Source organism: Microcebus murinus, chromosome 12 (genome assembly GCF_040939455.1).
Source record: "Microcebus murinus isolate Inina chromosome 12, M.murinus_Inina_mat1.0, whole genome shotgun sequence".
Classification (NCBI taxonomy): domain Eukaryota; kingdom Metazoa; phylum Chordata; class Mammalia; order Primates; family Cheirogaleidae; genus Microcebus; species Microcebus murinus.
This window is the reverse complement of record NC_134115.1, coordinates 45,555,019-45,577,761: the sequence shown is the minus strand read 5'-3', so window position 1 is coordinate 45,577,761 and position 22,743 is coordinate 45,555,019. Positions and strand designations below refer to the sequence as shown.

Sequence of the window (22,743 nt, the reverse complement as noted above, 5' to 3'; positions counted from 1 at the left end):
TTGGGATACATTGGCCATCTTCTATTCTCAATCTGTTTGAGTTTTGTAAATTATATAATTTCACTTCTTCCAGTGGCTGTGTTTTCATAATGTGCTTTGACCTCTATTTCTTGACTTGTCGATCTCAAAAGTATTTTTTTTTTTTAAATATAGAGGCATGGTCTTACTCATGCTCAGGCTGGTCTCAAACTCCTGAGCTCAAGTAGTCCTCCCACCTCAGCCTCCCAGAGTGCTAGGATTACAGGCCTGAGCCAAAATACTCAAAAGTATTTTTTTTTTTTTTTTGAGACAGAGTCTCACTTTGTTGTCCAGGCTAGAGTGAGTGCCGTGGCGTCAGCCTAGCTCACAGCAACCTCAAACTCCTGGGCTCAAGTAATCCTGCTGCCTCAGCCTCCCGAGTAGCTGGGACTACAGGCACGCGCCACCATGCCTGGCTAATTTTTTTGTGTATATATATATTTTTTAGTTGGTCAATTAATTTCTTTCTATTTTTAGTAGAGACGGGGTCTCGCTCAGGCTGATTTGGAACTCCCGACCTCGAGCAATCCGCCTGCCTTGGCCTCCCAGAGTGCTAGGATTACAGGCGTGAGCCACCGCTCCCGGCTCTCAAAAGTATTTTTTTTTTTTTTTTTTAACCTGGGTCCTCTAGGCTATCAAAAGTATTTTTTGATTCCCTACTATGTAATTTCACAATGAAATCTTATAATGAATGAAGCTATTGGTTCATTCAATTAGCTGGTCTCATCTGCCTTCACCCTCTTGACTTCAGCTGTATTGTAACTTTTACTGTCAAGGTTGAGAGCTGTAATTAAGTTTTGTTTGATAATTATTTTTTAGAAGTTATTATCATATGAAGTGCTTTGTCCAGAAGTCTGTTCTAGATATTGGCTGCCAATGGATAGCATTTATCAGGTTATGATGTGTTTATTGTTTATTTCACATGATTTGGTGCCCCCAGCACAGTCTCATTTTCTCTGGACTGGCAGAGAAGTTTGATGCTTCTTAAGGGCTCCATTGAGAATGGCTTTCATTGCCACTGCATCCTTCTTTTCTGGGTTTTGGCAGTCGTAGTATTCTATTGTGGTTTATCTGTCAATACAATTGCAATCTGCTGTCTGCCTTAGAAAATTTGTTAAAATCTATAAAGTCCTGGTTTAGTGATGGCAGTTTTTCTTTTTTTTCAACACAGTCATAGATGATTTGCCCCTATCTATAGAGTCATTTCATTGGATTATTGGGAGGGATCCACCATCTTTTTGTTGTTGTTTTTGTTTGTTTGTTTATTTTATTGATGTATTATAGTTTGTATTTTTGGGGTACATGCAATATTTCGATACATATATAATGTAATGATCAAGTGAAATAAGGATAATGGGGATATCCATCACCTCAGATATTTTCCCTTTTTTTTTTTTTTTGTTGAGAACATTACAATTCTTCTTTTTTTTTTTTAATTTTTTTTTTTCTCTGAGACACTTTCTCTGCTTCCCAGGCTGCAGTATAGTGGTGTGATTAAAGCTCATTTTAGCCTTGAGCTCCTGGGCTCAGATGATTCTCATGCCCCAACCTTGCTAGTAGCTAGGAATATAGTTGCATGCCAACATGCCCAGCTATTAATAATTTTTTAAATTTTTTGTAGAGATGGGATCTCACTCTGGTGCCCAGGCTGGTTTTGAACTTATGGCCTCAAGCAATCCTCCTGCTTTGGCCTCCCAAAGTGCTGAAATTACAGGCTGGAGCCACTATGCCTGCCTACAATTCTTCTAGCTATTTTGAAATGTACAATAAATTACTATTATTATTATTATTTTGAAGACAAAATCTCACTCTGTTGACCAGGCTGCAGTACCATGGCATCAGCCCATAGCCACCTCAAACTCCTGGGCTCAAGTCATCCTCCTGTCTCAGCCTGCCAAATAGTTGGGACTCTAGGTGAACACCACCATGCTTGTCTAATTTTTTTCTGTTTTTCTAGTTTTAGTAAAGACAGGGTCTTGCTCTTGCTCAGGCTGGTCTCTTAACTCCTGACCTCAAGCAATCCTCTCACCTCTGCCTCCCAGAGTGCTAGGATTACAGGTGTGAGTCACTGTGCCTGGCTGTACAATAAATTACTAACTGCAGTTTCCCTACTGCACTATTGAACACAACTTAATCTATCTAACTGTATTTTTGTACCCATTAACCAACTTCTTCTCTCCTGCCCCTTCCCTTTCTAGTCTTTGGTAACTACCACTCTACTCTATACCTCCCTGAGAGCCACTTTTTTAGCCCCCACATGAGTGAGAACATGTGATATTTATGTTTCTATGCCTGACTTATTTCACTTAACATAATGACTTATAGTTCCATCCATGTTGCTGCAAATGACAGGAATTTATTTTATTTTTTTATGGCTAAATAATAATCCATTGTATATATATACACCATATATATATTTTTAAAGCCATTCATCTGTTGATAGACACTTAGGTTGATTCCATATCTTAGCTATTGTGAATAGTGCTACAGTAGACATGGGAGTATAGTTATCTCCTTGATATACTGATTTCCTTTTTTTTTTTTTTTTTTTGGATATATACCCAGCAGTGAGATTGTTGGATCATATGGTAGTTCTATTTTTAGGTGTTTTTTTTTTTTATAATTTTTTTTATTTCAGTTATTATTAGTTTTTTGAGGAGCCTTTATACGGTTTTCCATAATGACTATAATACTTTACATTCCTACCAAGAGTATATGAGCATTCCCTATTCTCCACAGTATCTATCATCTTGAAACAGATGTCTCCTTTAAAATGCTTTAAGTGTGAATGTAGCAATAAATTTACTTAAAACATTATTTTTTTATTCACTTATGTTTATATATGGTAAAATTCTTTTTGGTTTGCAGTTCTATGAGTTTCTGGTTTCTGTAGCATGTAGTTGTGTAACCACTTTTCTTAATAAAGTTAGACATATGCTTTATATATGATCCAGCAATTCCATTCCAAGGTATTTGCTCAGAAGGCTTGCATTTTGGAAAAATGATATGGTTGTAATACAGAGAATGGCTAGAAGAGAAAGAAGGATATTGCAGTTATCTATGAACTAAGGTTGCAGTGGAAATAAAAAGAAGAGTCAATTCATTCATTTGTTAATTCAACAAATACTTATTAAGAATAGTATTGGACAGTATGTAGTGGAGAAGAGAATAGATATAAACTTTTACCTTATAGAATTTTAGTCTAGTGGATGAACACATATTCAACAAATAATCTTATTATTTATTATAATAATTTTCAAAGAGAAGAGAACAAAGTAGTAAGTGAAAAAATAACAGGTTTAAGAGAAGGTAGTGAGGTAGGGCATAATGGCTCACACCTGTAATCCTACCACTCTGGGAGGCCTAGGCGGGAGGATCACTCAAGGTCTGGAGTTTGAGACCAGCCTGAGCAAGAGCGAGACCCCTGTGTCTACTAAAAGTAGAAAGAAATTAGCTGAACAACTAAAAAATAAATAAATAAAGATAGATAGATAGATAGAAAGAAAGAAAGAAAGAAGAGAGAGAGAGAGAGAGAGAGAAAGAAAGAAAGAAGGAAAGGAAGGAAGGAAGGAGAAAAAGAAAGAAAGGAAAGAAAGAAAGAAAGAAAAGAAAAGAAAAGAAAAGAAAAGAAAAGGAAAGAAAAGAAAAAAGAAGAAACAAAAAAAGAAAGAAAAAAAGAAAGAAAGAAAAAATTAGCTGGGCATGGTGGCCCATGCCTGTAGTCCCAGCTACTTGGGAGGCTTAGGCAGAAGGATCGCTTGAGCCTAGGAGTTTGAGGTTGCTGTGAGTTAGGCTGATGCCATGGCACTCTAGCCTAGGCAACAAAGTGAGACTCTGTGTCTCAAAAAAAAAAAAAAGAGAAAAAGATGGTAATGAGGTAGGATGGATGAAACTTCATTGGTGTTCCTTGAGACATTTTGAGGACAAAGGAGTTGTTTGACATATAAATAGGCATGGGAACTTAAGTCAAAAGTTTGCTTGATTTGATTCCTTTGAAATAAATTTGATGCCTTGCCTTTTATGTTAACTCTTTTTTTTTTTTTTTTTGAGACAGAGTCTCGCTTTGTTGTCCAGGCTAGAGTGAGTGCCGTGGCGTCAGCCTAGCTCACAGCAACCTCAAACTCCTGGGCTCGAGTGATCCTTCTGCCTCAGCCTCCCGAGTAGCTGGGACTACAGGCATGCGCCACCATGCCCGGCTAATTTTATATATATATATATCAGTTGGCCAATTGATTTCTTTCTATTTATAGTAGAGACGGGGTCTCGCTCTTGCTCAGGCTGGTTTTGAACTCCTGACCTTGAGCAATCCGCCCGCCTCGGCCTCCCAAGAGCTAGGATTACAGGCGTGAGCCACAGCGCCCGGCCTATGTTAACTCTTGATTTCTTATAAACTGTGTGACATTTCCTATAGAATTTAGTGGTTTTTTTTTTTTTTCACATTGTGTGTGTTTTTGTTTTTCTGGGCTTTGTCTTGATTGATTAGCGTAATTGGAACAATAAAAACTCTTAAGGGATTTGCTAGAATTACATTATAAGGATGGTTCTGGGAATAAAATCTAGCAGTAAAAACCTTGGACTTTGGGGTCAGGTGACATATTTCAAATTAGTGCTTTTCCACTTTCTGGTTACATGATTTTGGGCAAATTAATCTTTTTATTTTAAGTTTCCTCATCTGTATAATGAGGATAATCAAACTACTATGTAGTGTCATTAGGATTAAATAAATAAGATTAGATGAAGATTAGATGAGTTTACTGCCTATAAAAAGGCTTAAAATAATGCTTGTAAAATAAACTCTCAATAAATGTTAGCTATTTTCATTGTTATTCAGTAAATGTTGGTTGATATCATCGTCATCCTATCATGATGGTTCTCTGCCTAATTAGGTTTTCTTTTTCTTCCTATTAAATGTTTTCATTGCAACAAAGCAAGTGCTGCCAGTTTTCTTCTATTGGATCTGTATTTTCAAAATCAGAAAATAAAAGCTTACTGTATGTTTTTTTTTTTTTTTTTTTTTTGAGACAAGAGTCTCACTTTCTTGCCCAGGCTAGAGTGAGTGCCGTGGCGTCAGCCTGGCTCACAGCAACCTCAGTCTCCTGGGCTCAGCGATCTACTGCCTCAGCCTCCCAAGTAGCTGGGACTACAGACATGCACCACCATGCCCAGCTAATTTTTTGTATATATATTTTTAGTTGGTCAATTAATTTCTTTCTATTTTTGGTAGAGATGGGGTCTCAGGCTGGTTTCGAGCTCCTGACCTCAAGCAATCTGCCCGCCTTGGCCTCCCAGAGTGCTAGGATTACAGGCGTGATAATTGTATATTTTTTAATTAGTTATATAATGTACATGAATGAGAAAAATTAATTTGCCTTTATCTCTTGAAGGGAATGAAAAACTACTTTGTGTCAAATTCTCACATAGCTTTTGTTGATATTTATTTAAATAACCATTTTCCTTTCCTTTTTCTTATGTTACGATTTTAATCACTAGGAACATGTTTGACAAGCTGAACCGTGATGCCTTTCATATAGTTTCTTATTTTTTATTTCAAACTCTGGACCAGTCTCTCACCAAAGAAGTTTTCAAGTAAGGAAAAGCAATTTTTATTCTCAAATTTGAAATGGACTGTGCCCTGATATAAGCCAGAATTGCAATTTGGCCTTTGAGTATTGTTTTGAGTTAATATTATAAAATTTAGTCTCTACTATAAAATCAATCTTACAAATACAGTGCTTAACCTTTATAAATCTGAGTGGTTTTTCTTTGTTACATATCTTAAAATTATTGTTCATTTTATTGGTAATAAAGGTTTTGTTTCATAAAATTGATTCCTTACATTCTTCATGGTCTTAATTATTAGGCACAACAATTAACTGATATCATTCTGTATAGATACTCAGTTTTTCCCTGCTTGTTAAATTTTGCAGTTGTCTGTAAATCCTTAGTTTTTTTAGTGAGATACATATATCTGTATTTAGCTATCTATATGTATATATAAAAGTGTCAGTTGCTGTAGGCAAAAATTATTCTTATTAAATTTAGCCCATTGTTATGTATATATATATAATAAATAGTTTAAGAAGAAGATAAAAATATGTGAATACCCACTAGTCTTGGTTCTAAGTTATTTTACATGTGATTTGGGGTTCTTATCTCTGAAAGTGTTCACATTTATTTTGATATTTATATTGTGCCATCAGCCTCTTATATAGAAAAGCAACAGGTAAATCTATTATTTAGGGCATTACTTTCATTTTTATTTTTTAAGACTCATCAAGTGCAATAAAGCGAGAAAGGAGGAAGGAGTCAAATGAGTTCGATTTGTAACTGACTGAACAATAAATTGAGATAACTCACTGTCTTTGGATCAGCTTAATTGTATTTTTGATAATTTATTCTTAATATTTTGCCTTTATTTAAAATTATGAGTGCCCAGGAAAACAAGTATATTTGGAACATTTTTTTGGAAATTCCTATTATTAGGGAATAGGGCTTCCTCTGTCCAAATAAAAATAGATTTTTTTGGTTTTTTTTTCCTGATTATGAGCATTATGGCTCATTTTAAGTAATTTAGAAAATGCAGAAAAATGTAAAGAAGGAAGTAGAAATCATTTGCAAACCCACCAACCAGAGAATATCACTGGTGACATTCTTGCCTTTATTTTTTAAATTTTGCTATGCGTACTTAATTTTTTCTAGGAATATTGAACATGTGTTATAGAAATATAAAAGCATGAGGCCTGAATATTATGCCTCAGAATAAAAATTTGGGCAAAGCTGATTATCAGGGGAAAGAAATAGGTACATTTTAAAGTCTGATATTTTTGACCAAAGCTGAACAAAACTTGTCTTTTTTGTGTTTTTGTGTCTTCTTGTTTAGCTACAAAACAGTAGCACCCACAGACTGATATGGGTTATCTCTAGGAGTCATACTCTATCATGCCAATCCTTCTCTGCTCACCATATATATCCATTTATGTTTCTCTCCTGCATGATTCTATTGTTTTTAGGCTTAATTTTATAATTTATGTCATCTTTTTGCATTAGTCCAGTGTATCCATTGAGAGTGTTGACTTTTCTTTAGATGATTTTCATTAATTTTAATAGCTGTTAATTCTGTCATATAGTGTATATTTTCATTAGTTATTTGCACTAAACTGAACTCAATTCTATATATATTTATGAAGAAAAAGATACAGGTGAAATCTGAGAATATTTGCCTACGTCATTTAGCTTTAATATATCTAGTTTAAGAAATAAGTTTGATATTTTAAAAAATTTTCTGAGTTCAGTTTTTTTTTTTTTTTTTTGTTCCTAATTCTAATGCTTTTATTTTAAGATTTTGTTGGCCTCCATTTGACCAAAAAGGTGATGCTGAATTCCGGAAACATTGCTGTGAATGGTTAAAAAGGATATCTGTACGTATTCTTTTTTGAAAGATGTACGCTATAAGAGGTTAAAGACTGCATTAATTTTTTAGAGGTGAAATTTTTTTTTTTTTTTTTTTCTTCTTTTTTTTTTTTTGAGACAGAGTCTCGCTTTGTTGCCCAGGCTAGAGTGAGTGCCGTGGCGTCAGCCTAGCTCACAGCAACCTCAAACTCCTGGGCTCGAGTGATCCTTCTGCCTCAGCCTCCCGGGTAGCTGGGACTACAGGCATGCGCCACCATGCCCAGCTAATTTTTTTTTATATATATATCAGTTGGCCAATTAATTTCTTTCTATTTATAGTAGAGACGGGGTCTCGCTCTTGCTCAGGCTGGTTTTGAACTCCTGACCTTGAGCAATCCGCCCGCCTCGGCCTCCCAAGAGCTAGGATTACAGGCGTGAGCCACAGCGCCCGGCCTAGAGGTGAAATTTTTTTAATGCTTTTATGCTAACAATACAAGCAAAGAAATATTAGTTAGAATAATTTTTTTATGGTTTTTGGTTGGGATTTTTGAAATTTCTAAGAAATGAACTTTGTTGGCCAGGTGCACAGGAAATAGATTTTAGAGTTCCTGGGAGTTTATATCACAGTTTTCATTTAAATAAAACTTTTCTGACCATAGGTTATTTTAGCTTGTTTCCCCAAATAGTATCAATAATTGTGGCTTTATTATTATAATTGTTTTTTGTGACCCAGTCCACCTAGTGTTTAGAAAAACAAAAGAAATTAAACTTTTGATCCAAACAGAATAATCCTAATCAAGTCCTTTAATGCTTCAAAAATAGTCTGATGTAAAGAGGGAGTGGGCTGGGGCTGGTGACTCACCAACACATTACCTCTTTGGACTGTTTCCTCTTTGCTACAGAATAGGACATGTCCAAGCTACTGTGCTGCAAAGAGGCACTGGTGAGCTGTCACCACCCATCAGTGGGTGCTCATGTACATGCACGTCATCTACTGTAAGATTGTCATGTCCTTAAAAAAAAATGGTGTGATATAAATATAAGAGTTGTTGATATGGTCATCAAATCATTTTATCTCTTTTCTCCATAGGCTGAATATGGAAGTAGCTTTCCTCAAGTTGTTGGTTCACTATTTCTTTCTCCTGGTGGTCCTAAGTTTATTCATCTGATGTATTATTTTGCAAGATATGTTGCAATAAAATATATTAAAACCAATTCTAAAGGTAAGTTAAGCTAATAGAATTTTTTTGGTTTGATTCTTAAATTTGTATAGTTCTTTATGATTTTTAAATCAAGAGATTTTTAATAAAGCAAGGTAAGTTAAAACATTAATTTACCTCAAAGAGCAAATGGCTAATATTTTATTTGAACCATAGTTTGAAATTTTCTCGTAATGAACCTAAGTTACTTTTTACATTTTTATTATGTTCTAGTACAGGAGTTGAGAAGCAATGTCTATATAAGGCCAGATAGTAAATATTTTAGGATTTGTGAACCACATATAGGGCCTCTGTCACATAATCCTCTTTATTTTTTTATTTTTACAATCCTTTAAAAATGGAGAAACCATTCCTGCCTTGCTAGACTCTCAAAAATAGCCAATGGACCAAATTAGACCTGCAAGTTATGGTTGGCCTCTAATACATTGTGTTAAATGCTGTGTTGAATGTGTTTGAGATTTTATTTTGGTTATTGGCAATGTACTGGAAATTTCTGTGTTAAAGATTTGATTTATTAATTCATAGAAACAAAAATTGGATTTTCAAAGCTAATATTTAAAAGAATGCTATTTATAGTTTATTAAATATGCTGTTTTATTTAATTGGTTTTTGCTCATAAAACATGGAAAGAAAAATGACAGAGAAGTTGAAATACTCCTGAAACAATAATTTGTTGACATTTTGGTTTAGTTCCTTTTAGTTTTTCTTTTTGGTACATATAATACATATTATTGGGCCTGGCGTGGTGGCTCACACCTGTAATCCTAACACTCTGGGAGGCCGAAGTGGAAGGATCATTTGAGCTCAGGAGTTCGAGATCAGCCTGAGCAAGAGCGAGACCCTGTCTCTACTAAAAAATTAGAAAGAAATTGGCTGGACAACTAAAAATATATAGAAAAAGTTAGCCAGGCATGGTGATGCATGCCTGTAGTCCCAGCTACTCAGGAGGCTGAGGCAGAAGGATTGCTTGAGCCCGGGAGTTTGAGGTTGCTGTGAGCTAGGCTGAAGCCACGGCACTCTAGCCCGGGCAACAGAGTGAGACTCTGTCTCAAAAAAACTAAAAATAATAATATATATCCTTATGGATCAAAAACCCAAAAGGTGAAAAGTCTTTCTTCCGCCTCTGTTCTCTACCGAGTTTCTCTTTCCAGAAGCAACATATTAATCAATAATACAAGCAAATATATGTATATATTCTTTTTTAAAACAATCATAAGTAGTTTTGAATCTTTTTTCACTTAACAGTATATCTTGGAGATCATTTCTTAACAGTTCACAGAGCTTCCCCCCTTTTTTTTTGAGACAGAGTCTCACTTTGTTGCCTGGGCTGGAGTGCCATGGCATCAACCTAGCTCACAGCAACCTCAAACTCCTGGGCTCAGGCAATCCTGCCTCAGCCTCCCAAATAGCTGGGACTACAAGCATGTGCCACCATGCCTGGCTAAGTTTTTTTATATATTTTTAGTTGACCAATTAATTTCTTTCTATTTTTAGTAGAGATGGGCTCTTACTCTTGCTCAGGCTGATTTCGAACTCCTGACCTTGAGTCATCCGCCCGCCTAGGCCTCCCAGAGTGCTAGAATTACAGGAGTGAGCCACTGCCTGGCCCACAGAGTTTCCTTATTCTGATTCTTTCTCTTTAGAACTGCATAATATTACATTGAATGTATGTACCCTAATTTTTTATTTATATCTTATTTTTTTTTTAGGGACATGGGCTCACTCTGTCACACACCATGATACCTATCTAATTTTAAATTGGGGGTCTTGCAATGTTACCCAGGCTGATCTTGAATGCCTGACCTCAAGCAGTTCTTCTGCCTTGGCCTCCCGAAGCACTAGGATTACAAGCCTGAGCCACCATGCTCAGTCCATAATTTATTTAATCAGTCTTGTGTTGATAGACATTTGGCTTTTTTTCCTAATCTTTTGCTATAGAAACAATGCTACAGTACACATTTTATACATACATCAATTTGTATATATTCAAGAGTGTGTGTGTGTGTGTGTGTGTGTGTGTGTGTGTGTGTATAAATCCTGAAAGATGGTTTGTTTGGTCAAAGGAGCTATGTGTTTGTAATTTGCTAGTTATTACCAGATGATATTTTGTAGGGGTTGGACAATTTATACTTTCATCACCAGTGTATTGAGAGTGTTTATTTTCCCAAAGGCTGATCAACATAGTATGTGATGAGATATTTTTATCTTTTCAGTCTGATAGTTAAAATGGAATCTCAGTGTAATTTCACTTTGTATCTCTTATTATTAGTGAGGTTGAAAATTGTTTCATATGTTTAAGAGCAATTTGTACTCTTTTTATACTCTGATCATTACCTTTTGTCCATTTTTCTTTTAAGTTATTGGTCTTTTTCATTTGTAGTGGCTCTTATTTATTCTTTCTCTGTGATGTGATTGATATAAAACCTTTTCTTCCAGTTTATCTTATGCATGATTTTTATGAACATGCATGTGATCATGCTTTATAAAATTTGCATATTTAAAATTTAATGTTAACATAAAGATTTTTTCAGTTCCTCTATTAGATGATCTGCCCCAAATACATGTAACCCAAACTATTTTATATGAAATATGTGTGTTTGGATTTAACAAGGATTTATTGTGTATAACGCATTTAAGCATGGATTTTCCTATTTTCGATTTAAAGCAATTCTAGTCAACTTGTTTAATTTATAAGTGATATCAAAATTCAGTGAACTCATTTCCTGTTAAATATTAAGAAATTGTGGTGGTTTCTTTGGGGTAACATTAGGACCTGAATAAACAATGTTAAGTGTAGTGTGGTATCCCTAATTTCCAGATTTACCCATATTTTTATTATATTGAGCCATGTTAAAGTAGGATTTATTACATTTTTTACAGGTAAAAATCTGGACTCAAATGTTTACATGGATTGTTCTCAGGGTCTACTTTTGTCGTTAGTTACATAGCCAAGAATTGCTTGAGAAATGGAGAATGGTTTTATTTGGTTGTCCTGTCCTGTTGTTCTTATTGTGAGGAAGAGTAAGCCGATGGCAGCAATGGAGGTGATGTGATCTCACCTCCTGTCTTTGAATTGGCTTTCTTCCTTTGTTGTTAAAAAATCCTGTTAGGAAATATAGTGGCTCATGTGTAACAATGTATTTGTTCATGGATATCTCAAATTATAATATAATAAGAATTACTTTGGGCAGATGTACTCTGGAAATTTTTAATTATGTAAAACAACTCAACTTTAAATAGCCTTTTTTAGTTGCTTACTTTAAAAAAAGGTCATCTAGGCCGGGCGCGGTGGCTCACGCCTGTAATCCTAGCTCTTGGGAGGCCGAGGCGGGCGGATTGCTCAAGGTCAGGAGTTCAAAAGCAGCCTGAGCAAGAGCGAGACCCCGTCTCTACTATAAATAGAAAGAAATTAATTGGCCAACTGATATATATATAAAAAAAAATTAGCCGGGCATGGTGGTGCATGCCTGTAGTCCCAGCTACTCGGGAGGCTGAGGCAGAAGGATCGCTCGAGCCCAGGAGTTTGAGGTTGCTGTGAGCTAGGCTGACGCCACGGCACTCACTCTAGCCTGGACAACAAAGCGAGACTCTGTCTCAAAAAAAAAAAAAAAAAAAAAAGGTCATCTTGCTTTTGTTAGCATTAGTTATATCTTTTAAAGTATGTGGCATACTAGCTTTTAAGGAGTTGTTATTTGATGTTAATTTCTTAAAATAAAAATTCGACATTTTTGATAATTATTAGCTTATAAATCTATTTCCTCTGATCTTATTTGTGTTCCATGTAGATTCTTCTCTACGTTTTACAGAGGCATTTAATGTAAAGCCACAAGATTTGCACAAATGCCTTGCCAGGTGCCATGTAGCACGTAACAGATTTTTACAAATTTTACAAAGAGAAGATTATGTTATCCAAAAATATCAGGAATATATACAGTAAGTAATACTTTGATAGAAAATAATTCCTTTCTTTTTGAACAAATGTCATCAACATAACTTCTGTAGAAATAATCCATGCTACCTTATAAATCTTCCTTAAAGATCTTTCCACTTTATTTTTTTTCTTTTTTATTTCAGCATATTTGTACAAACGTTTAGGTTACAGATCTTTCCATTTTAAAGCCAAATAATTTCTGAATAAAATATTTTAAAACTTTAGGTATACTATAAAGGAAAGTTCAGAGAAAAGGAAAAGATGGCTTTGGTTCAGAAAATTCAATTTTCTTATGTGCTTTTTCTTTTTTTATAAGGAAAATATATTTTTAAGCTGTGATTGTAGTGTTCCTTCTATTTTGTATCTTTTTTAATCTTTTTTTTTTTTTTTTTTTTTTGAGACAGAGTCTCACTCTGTTGCCTGGGCTAGAGTGCTGTGGCATCAGCCTAGCTCACAGCAACCTCAAACTCCTGGGCTCAAATGATCCTGCTGCCTCAGCCTCCCGAGTAGCTGGGACTACAGGCATGTGCCACCATGCCCGGCTAATTTTTTCTATAATTTTTAGTTGTCCAGCCAATTTCTTTCTTTTTTTTAGTAGAGATGGGGTCTCGCTCTTGCTCAGGCTGGTGTATCTTTTTAAATCTTTTTTAAATTAAAAACATCTTTTATCTTGAAATTTCATTCTATAATTTTTTCCATGTTGTTACAGTATATTACTTTAAATGTCTATTTAATAGACTGTGGATTAGATATTGCATTAAATAGATATTCCTTCAAGTAGGTATTCCATTATTTCTTTAACGTTTTATACTATTATATATCTATGTTCATCTATTCAGCAAACTTTTTTTTTTGGAGTTTCTTCTATGTGCTACATATTGTTTAGACACTGTTACTACAGCATTAAATAAGACAGGCAAGGTTCTTACTCTCATAGAATAGGTTGTATCTAACTTTTTGGTTATAAACTACAGTAGAATAACTTTTTAAATACTTTGTAATCTGTTACTAAAGCTACCGAATCCTTTGAAATTACCTTAAAAATGACATGTTGTCTGACTTATAGATTTAAATTTACCCCCAGGTATGTGAGACAAGGATAATAGTCTTATTGACCTCCAACATTCTGTTCAGAGAAGTCAGAGAACATACTAGCCTAGAAGTCCTAGTCCATCTCAGTAGCAGCCTGTATGTTAGATCACTTGTGTGCCTGTTAAAGGGACTCTAAAGTCTGTTAGCTAGCTGTCGGGCGACCCTAGAGGCCTTGAGCAAAAATGTGAAAAGGGAAAATATCAAAGTGGGCTATACTATTAAGTGAGTTATAATGGAATTATAGTTGTCATTGTGTATGTTTTATTGCAGGTTATCAGTTAAGCAAGTACGAAATTCAAGGTCTGAATATATAGGACTGCAAAATCAAATAAAAACGTAAGTGACTTTTAGAGCTGGAAGGTGCCTTAGATATTAGTTTAGCTCTTGCATTTTATAGTTGAGGAAAAGAGAGTCCCAGAAACATAAAATAATGTATCTATAGCCAGATTATGATAGGACTAGAGCATAGTCCAGTTCTCCTTCTAATAAATTATTATCGCTTTGGTCTTACATTTTTTTTTTTTTTTTTTTTGAGATAGAATCTTACTCTGTTGTCCAGCCTAGAGTACAATGGCATCATCATAGCTCACTGCAACATCAAACTCCTGGGTTCAAGCAATCCTCCTGCCTCAGCCTCCCAAGTAGCTGGGATTATAGACATGCACCATCATGCCCAGCTTACTTTTAAATTTTTTATAGAGATGGTGTCTCACTACATTGCCCAGGCTGGTCTTGAACTCCTGGGCTCAAGAAGTCCTTCCTCCTCAGCCTCCCAAAGTATTAGGATTACTGGCATGAACCACCATGCCTGGCCTTAAATTTTATTTTTTGTTTTTAATAGGAATGGTTGTTAGTGAGTAGGTTTGTAGACAAATTAGTTGTTGGCTGTTAAATTACCATGTAATTTTCTTATGATTAATCAGATTATTTAATTTTTACTAGAATGGGACCCTGTGATGACCAAAGTAATATACAAGAGAAAATTCAAAAGGTGAGACAACTTTTGGATGGAAAAATTTAATGTTTCTTGCTTTTGTGATATGCAGTGTTTACTTAATCAGTGTGACTCTTATGGTGTATTTGCCATTTCTTTTTATAGTATTATTACCTTCCCCATTCATTATAGGTTATCTACATCTATAGATATTAATAGGGTGTCTCTAAGATACTTGAATATAATAAAAAATTAGGTTATAATTTATAAGATTTAAGCATATACAAAAATGGCTTAAATATGATTAATTTAAAATTCTTCATGCCAGCATGAAAATTTCTCCTTGATTGTAACTTAATCAGTGGCATTACCTTGTGTAAATAAAATATATTAACCAAAGGGAGATAGTAAGTATGGAAGAAAAATGAGGAATCAAATGGAAGCTAATTTGAGGAGGAACCTGGCAAATGTTAATGATCTGAGACTTCTAGAGGTTGGCTTTGATGTGGGAGAGGAGTATTTTCTTAGGCTTTCTTTTTGTTTGGGTGAAATCTCTCTCAAGCTCTTTGTTGTGATTCTATCATCACCAAGCTGCTTTGAGTATTAATTTGGCTTCCCATGCACCTTTGCACTGGTAAAGGTAAGTGTCCTTTTTAGGAAATATTTTCATTCAGTGAATGGTTTTTTTTTTAATTTATTTATTTTTATTTTTAATTTCAGCATATTATGGGGGTCATTCAGTGAATGTTTTTTAAAATTTATTTTAATTAATTAATTAATTTATTTTTTAAATTTCAGCATATTTTGGAGGGTCATTCCGTGAATGTTTATTGATCACTTGCTATGTGCCAGGCATCGTCTAGATATTAGGGCTATAGCAGTGAAGAAAATAGGCAAAGTCAGTTATTTCATGGAGCTTTCAATTTAGTGAGTGGGAACATTCCTATTATTGAATGTAGTATCTCCGATTGTCAATTTTAATAGGATGGTATGAAACCTATTAAAGTTTTCACAACAGTCTCTCCTTAGTTTGGTTAATGTTCATTTTCCTTGAGTCCAGTCAACTTGGAGCCATTGACAAGATAAAATTCCAGACTTGACAAATCTGAGAACCAGATGCTAGATGATTGTAAACTCATCAAGGAAATGCCATCCTGTGAGATCTCTAGACTGCCAGCCAATGAGTCTTCCTTTGGGGACTTTAACCTTGCCATGCAACACTTTGATTAGAGATATTTAGTATCTTATGTGTATCATAGGAAGACATAGACATTAACATGTATGTAATTATCATGAATCCTACTCCCTTCCACTTTATAATTTCTATTGAAACATAACATGCATACAAAAAGTGCACAAATCATAAGTGTATATAGCTTGACAGATTTTCACAAAGTAAACACAGCCATGTAACCAGTATTCGGTATAAGGAATAGGATATTAACTAACACTCCAGAATTCTCTTTGAATCTCTTTTCATTTACAATGAAACCACTATCCTCACTTCTTACATTAAAGATTAATTTTGTCTGTTTTTGAACTTTATATAATTGAGAGTATGTAAAATATGTTTTGTGTCTGGCTTCTTTGTCTCAACATTGTTTGTGATGTTTATCCATGCTGTTGTGTGTAGTTTTAGTATATTCTCATTGCTGTTAGTGTTCTATTTTATGGATGTAGCACCAATATACTTTTTAAACTCTAGATGGACCTTTGGGTTATTTTTACTTTTTGACTATTACAAATAGAAATTCTATGGATATTTTTGTACATGAAGTTTAGTGAACAAAGGTTAGTGTATGCCCAAGTTTTTTGCTTTAAAAAAAGCATGTTTTGGCCAGGTGTGGTGGCTTACACCTGTAATCCTAGCTCTGGGAGGCCGAGGCGTGAGGATTGCTTGAGCTTAGGAATTTGAGACCAGCCTAAGCAAGAGCGAGACCCCTGTCTCTACTAAAAATAGAAAAAATTAGCCAGTCAACTAAAAATGAAACAAAAAATTAGCCAGGCATGGTGGCACATGCCTGTAGTCCCAGCTACTTGGGAGACTGATGCAGAAGGATTGCTTGAGCCCAGGAGTTTGAGGTTGCTGTGAGCTAGGCTGATGCTACTGTACTCACTCTAGCCCGGGCAACAAAGCAAGGCTATGTCTCAAAGAAAAAGCTAAAAAAAAAAAAAGCATGTTTTTTCACATTTTTTAAATTATTTTTTTATTTGTTTTTTCACATTTTAACTTTTCTGAAACCTGAATGAGTTAAAATTGAGGCATAGTATTATTTTTTTTATTAAAAATCTTTTTTTTTTTTTTTTTTTTTTTTTCTGAGACAGATTCTTGCTCTGTCACCTGAGCTAGACTGCAGTGGCATCATTATAGTTATAGTTTGTAGCCTCAAACTCCTGAACTCAAGCGATCCTCCTGCCTCAGCTTCCTGAGGAGTTGGGACTACAGGCACATGCCACCATGCTTGGCTAATTTTTCTATTTTTTGTAGAGATGAGGTCTTGTTCTTGCTCAGGCTAGTCTCAAATTCTTGGCCTCAGTGATCCTCCCGCCTTGGACTCTGAAGGTGCTGGGATTAGAAACATGAGCCATTAGGCCCAGCCTTAAAAATATTTTTATTATTTCTCCCTGAAAAAAATCTTCATTAGATTGATGGCATGTCAGAATATAGGAAATGCTAATTGTATATTAGTGGTATAAGGTTTCTTAGATTTGTTTGAAAATCATAGTGAGCTAGATTCTCCTGATAAATTCTTTAAAGCCCCTTTGGAAGTAATATCACTGAGTGCTTTTTTTTTAATTTAATAAACTATTAAAATATACTTATTTTCTCACCAGAAATCATTTCAGGAATATTCCATTTATTACTTGGAGTGAACATATATTTATATTTATATTTCCTTACTATATGCACAGATTATGTCTGGACTTGAATATTTTGTCTTTTTCTGTTTTGAAAGGTTCGATCTTTGTGGGCTTCAGTGAAGGAAAAACTCACGTTCTTGGAAAAAGAGAGAGAAGTTGTTAGTTCAGTCCTTAGTCTTGTTAACCAGTATGCTTTAGATGGAACTAATGTTGTTATTAATATTCCAAGGCTCTTACTTGATGAAATTGAGAAACAAATGTATCAGGTAAGAATTTGACATTAAGGAAGCTTTTGATAAAACTTTCATGTAATTATTTTATATATTGTTTTTATTGCAATATTTTTCTACTACTTTCAGAATTTATTTTTGTGAGTATACTTAGTAAAGTCTTCATAAAGAGGGGTACTATTAAAGGTATATATCAACTGTTATTAATTGTCCATGCCTTGTATAGTGCTACATCATATAGTGTAGAGAGTATGAGGTTTCTTAGTAGGAATATGATTCTATACTAGTTCTTTATAAATTCTCAAAGAGAACAACAGTGATCTCCTGATTGCCAAATGTTCTTTTAAAAAGTCTCTATCATCTGTTTTCTCTTTTATCTTGATGCTGTTAAGCATTTCTTTTAGTCTTTTCCTCCTTTGTGACCTCAATGTCTCTGCTTTTCTTTTCCTTGCAGACTGCTATTCTCCGTTTTTTCTTCCACTGGTTCCTTTTTCTCTATCTAACTTTTAAACAAAAGTATTTTCCATGGTTGTTTTAATGCCCTCTTTTTCTTTCCCTCATTACAAACTTATCTGTATTTTCTTACTAATTCTGTGGCTTAAACAGCCAGTTTCTCCTCTTCAACCCAAACTCCATATAATATTTTCACTTGCTCATGGAATAATTCCATCTGGTTTATTATTTTTTTTAGTAAGCACAATTCATAAAGCATCTACTATTTGGTAGTTACTGATTATAATGTAGGGGATACAAAGGTAAAATATTTTTGTGACTCTGAAGAGCTTTCACTTTATTTATTTAGAGACAAGGTCTTGCTTTGTTGCCCAGGCTGGAGTACAGTGGCATGATCATAGGTTGCTGTACTCTCCATCTTCTGGGCTCAAATGATCCTCTTGCCTCAGTTTCCAGAGTAGCTAGGACTACAAGTATATGCCGCCATACCTGGCTAATTTTTAAATTTTTTGTAGAGATGAGATCTCACTGTTTTGCTCAGTTTGGTCGCGAGCCCCTTACCTCAAGTGATCCTACAGCTTTGGCCTCCCAAAGTGCTGGAATCACAAGCATGAGCCACTGTGCCCAGCCAGCTTTCACTGTAATATGTAACATGGTAGGCACATGAAATTCAGAGTACATGAAAATCAAGATGTATAAACTCAGATTCCTATAGGGTCTAGGCAGGTAATAAATATAAATGAAGCCTGTAATTATATGTAACAATAGGGAGAAAGTAGGAAGTGATGAGGTCTTTGGGAAAAAATTACTATAGGAATTTTTATGTGAAATCTATGATTCATAATATTGGCAACTAATTCAAATGATTTTAAAACACTGCAACCGTGTAGGCCAAATAAACATGTCCAATGTGTATGTATCTTTTAGGGGTCATCGATTTGTAACTTTTATTAATAAATAAATTGATGATCTTTTTTCCAAATCTGCTCTTTGTACTCAATCTTTATTTTTCTTTCCATCTATTTGGAATTTCTTTTATTCTAGTTTTCAACCTTTTGCATAATGTAAAAATGTATCATGGCGTGTTAAATATTCCATAGTAGTTTTCACTGGACCAAAATGATTTATGTAGTTTTATGTTTGAGGATTTTTGATTTTTTCACTTTTCTTTAAGCTAAACTTTTTATATAATAATAAGAAACATATATATATATAATACTTTTTTTAATCATAAGAACCTATAGTTCATCATGTTTTTCCCCTCTGAATCCTTAGTTGCACATAGGAAATGTTTATGAGGCTGGAAAATTGAACCTCTTAACAGTTATTCAGTTATTAAATGAAGTCTTGAAAGTAATGAAATACGAACGTTGTCAGGCTGACCAACCAAGATTGACAATAGACCTTCACCATCTTGAAAAAGAGACCAAATTTCAGAGGGAAAGATTATCAGATCTGAAGCATATGAGGTACACTAGAAAGATCTTCTGTTATTTTACTGTGGGAGGAGTAGGGTGGTTTTCTCAGTACAACTCTTGTATAATTAACAACTCTTCAGCTTTGTCAAAAAAGTGTGAGAATTTAACTAGTACTCAAAGCCTTATTTAATCAACTCCTAGAGAGACACATGAAGTAGAAAGGAAAATTAATGGAGTAAATGATTTGCCCCAAGTGATAATTCTTTATGAAATAATTTGATCTTTTTTCTAGTTTTTCTTTCATTGGGTCCAATAACAAAACTGGGCCTCAGAAATGAGCAGAAAGACTGGGAGGTATGAGTTGCTTTTAGGAAGAGACAGAGAGTGGAAGTAAAATTCTGACTAAAGTTTAAAGCCAGGAAAAAAATTATATTTTAAAGATACTAATAGATGTATGATTGCTTTCTGGTTTTACAAGGAGAAAAAGTATTTTAGGTTCTACATCTTCACTTATGAGCATTTATTTAATTTATATGTGTTGTTATTTGTTGAATTTTAGGTGTATTTCCTTCCCCTTCCCTACAGCTGTTGCTTTCTTAAATTTTACTCAATACTTTTTTGTGTTTTCATGTTTTAAATAAAGTTTTTTTTAATGCTATCATAGGTATAAAATAAAAGAAGATCTCACGACTATAAGACATTCTATTGTTGAAAAGCAAGGAGAATGGCAAAAGAAATGGAAAGAATTTCTTGGTCTGTCTCCTTTCAGTCTAATTAAAAATTCATCTCCAGTAAGTAATGTAGACTTGACTTTTGGAGAGTAGTTTACTATATGGCAATCTCTTGATTTATCATGTTATAAATGACCTAGAAATGCTATGTGTATATATATTTGCCATCTTTGCTCCTGAGCCTAAAGTTCATGTTTTGGTTTATGTAAGTTTTCTGAATATATAATATAATATTCAGTAAACTCCTGTTGTCCTTTATAGTTAATATTTTTAGATTCAGAGGATTGTATTAAAAAGAAAACAAGACTTTCCTTTTGATATGAGGTACTGTGACATTTGAGACATAGTTGGAAGACAAAGTAGTTCCCTTGTTCTTTATGTACTCTTTGGTTTAAAAATAGTTACAGGATATATTCTTGGTAACTCTGTCTTCGTTAGGGAAAAATAAAATCATCCATTCATAGATTAACTTAGCATTGTTATTGTGGTAATTAGCAAATGTGTTTACTTTAAAATTGTGAATTCTCTGTTTTAAGGCTGTGGATCTTTTACCACCTATGTCTCCCCTCTCCTTTGATCCTGCCTCAGAAGAAGTATATGCAAGGAGTGTTCTTTTCCAGTATCCTGCTTCACTTCAAGGTTGGTTATCTATCTTTTTCTCTTTTAAATCTTCCTTCCTGTCATTATTTCCCATTATTATAATAGATTTTTATATTCTTTTTTTTCCTCCATATATATTTTTTATATATTCCATATGTGTGGTGAAATTCACATAGCATAAAATTCACCATTTCAATCATTGCAAAGTGTACAACTCAGAGGCATTTAGTAAATTCACACTGTTGTGCAGTCATCACCACTATCTTGTTCCAGAACATTTTCATCATCTCAAAAGGAAACCCCTTCCTCATGTACAAATTTTTGAGTGGAAGCTCACAATTTTTTTTAACATGGAAGAGTAGTACAATAATTAACCTAAATACCTACCACCTGTTTCAATAGTTAACATTTGCCATATGTCCTTGTGGAGCAGTGGGAGTGGAGAAGGAACAAAGGAATCTGTAACTGGTTGTGATCAATTAGTTGTAAACACCACTGGCCATATGTCCTTTATATGTATATATATATATGTATTGTGTGGCTAAACTAAGTAAATTCTAGACATTGACACTTTAAGTATTTCAGCATACATTTCTTTAAAAATAAGGAGATTTTCCTATTAACCGTCATGCCATTATCACACCTAAAAAGTTAATAATAATTTTGTAATATCTCATATTCAAATTTTTCAACTATCATACCATTATCACACTTAGATTCATATTTCCACAATATTGAATATATATTTCATATTTAGCTTGCTCAATTGCACAGTAGTTGTGTATAAGAAAGTTTAATTGGGTTCAGTAAATAGAAGATAGATAATTGGAGGAATGAATGAATAAAAAATGAACAAGTTATATAGCAAAATTGAAGCTAGGTAATAGGTGTAGGTCATAGTTTAGGTAAGCCAAAGATCATTACGGCAGTTAGCACAGGACTTAATCACTGGGATAGGGAAATTGGTCTGAGAGTCAGGCGTAGTTGGGAAGGACACTGGTTGGGAAAAATTATAGGCCAGAGAGCAAGGCCCAGGGTATATGCAACCAGGAGAGTAGACACAGAAAAGGCTGCATGATTTGATGAAGGAGAAAGTGCTTCAGATAGAACATTCTGATTCCATGGTAGCTTTGGACAGTCTTTGATTATGTCAATAGAATTATTTTGATAGCTTTTGGCATTGTATTGGCACTGTGTTCTCATTTCATCTGGGAAAGGGCTCTTGCTAGGCTTAGCGTAAGCCCTTGGAATTCATGGAATTCTCTGCCTGTCCATTGGGAGATTTCTTTTTTTTTCGAGACAGAGTCTCGCTTTGTTGCCCAGGCTAGAGTGAGTGCCATGGCGTCAGCCTAGCTCACAGCAACCTCAAACTCCTGGGCTCAAGCGATCCTGCTGCCTCAGCCTCCCAAGTGGCTGGGACTACAGGCATGTGCCACCATGTCCGGCTAATTTTTTTTTTTACTATATATATTAGTTGGCCAATTAATTTGTTTCTATTTATAGTAGAGATGGTGTCTCGCTCTTGCTCAGGCTTGTTTTAATCTCCTGACCTCAAGCAATCAACCTGCCTCAGCCTCCCAGAGTGCTAGGATTACAGGCATGAGCCATCGTACCCGGCCCATTCGGAGATTTCTATACCTGCCTTGAGATGGAGGGCAGATATGTGTGTTTAGGAAGTCCAGTTGGAAGTCCATTGTTTTAGAAGTGTTTGATAGTTCTTTGAGCTCCAGGCAAAGTACTGTAAAGCAAATACTGCATTTTGTGTATACTTCTGTCATAGTGCTATAGCAGTATAATTACTGTCTTTTCCTAGACTGACTCCTTGGAGGGAGTCAGTTTTTTCTTTTTCTTTTTCCCATTGTTAG

The 22,743-nt window shown here is 34.6% G+C and overlaps 1 protein-coding gene across 1 annotated transcript in view; it reads left to right on the top strand.

Moving 5' to 3' along the window:
• HAUS6 (HAUS augmin like complex subunit 6) overlaps positions 1-22,743 on the top strand; it is a 38,911-nt gene that overhangs the window by 965 nt on the left and 15,203 nt on the right. The window contains exons 2-11 of the mRNA XM_012769709.3: positions 5,509-5,604; positions 7,358-7,436; positions 8,498-8,630; positions 12,413-12,560; positions 13,921-13,986; positions 14,593-14,641; positions 17,542-17,712; positions 19,405-19,598; positions 20,212-20,338; positions 20,815-20,917. Of these exons, the coding sequence (XP_012625163.1) occupies positions 5,509-5,604; positions 7,358-7,436; positions 8,498-8,630; positions 12,413-12,560; positions 13,921-13,986; positions 14,593-14,641; positions 17,542-17,712; positions 19,405-19,598; positions 20,212-20,338; positions 20,815-20,917 (1,166 nt within the window). The remainder of the gene's footprint in view (positions 1-5,508; positions 5,605-7,357; positions 7,437-8,497; positions 8,631-12,412; positions 12,561-13,920; positions 13,987-14,592; positions 14,642-17,541; positions 17,713-19,404; positions 19,599-20,211; positions 20,339-20,814; positions 20,918-22,743) is intronic.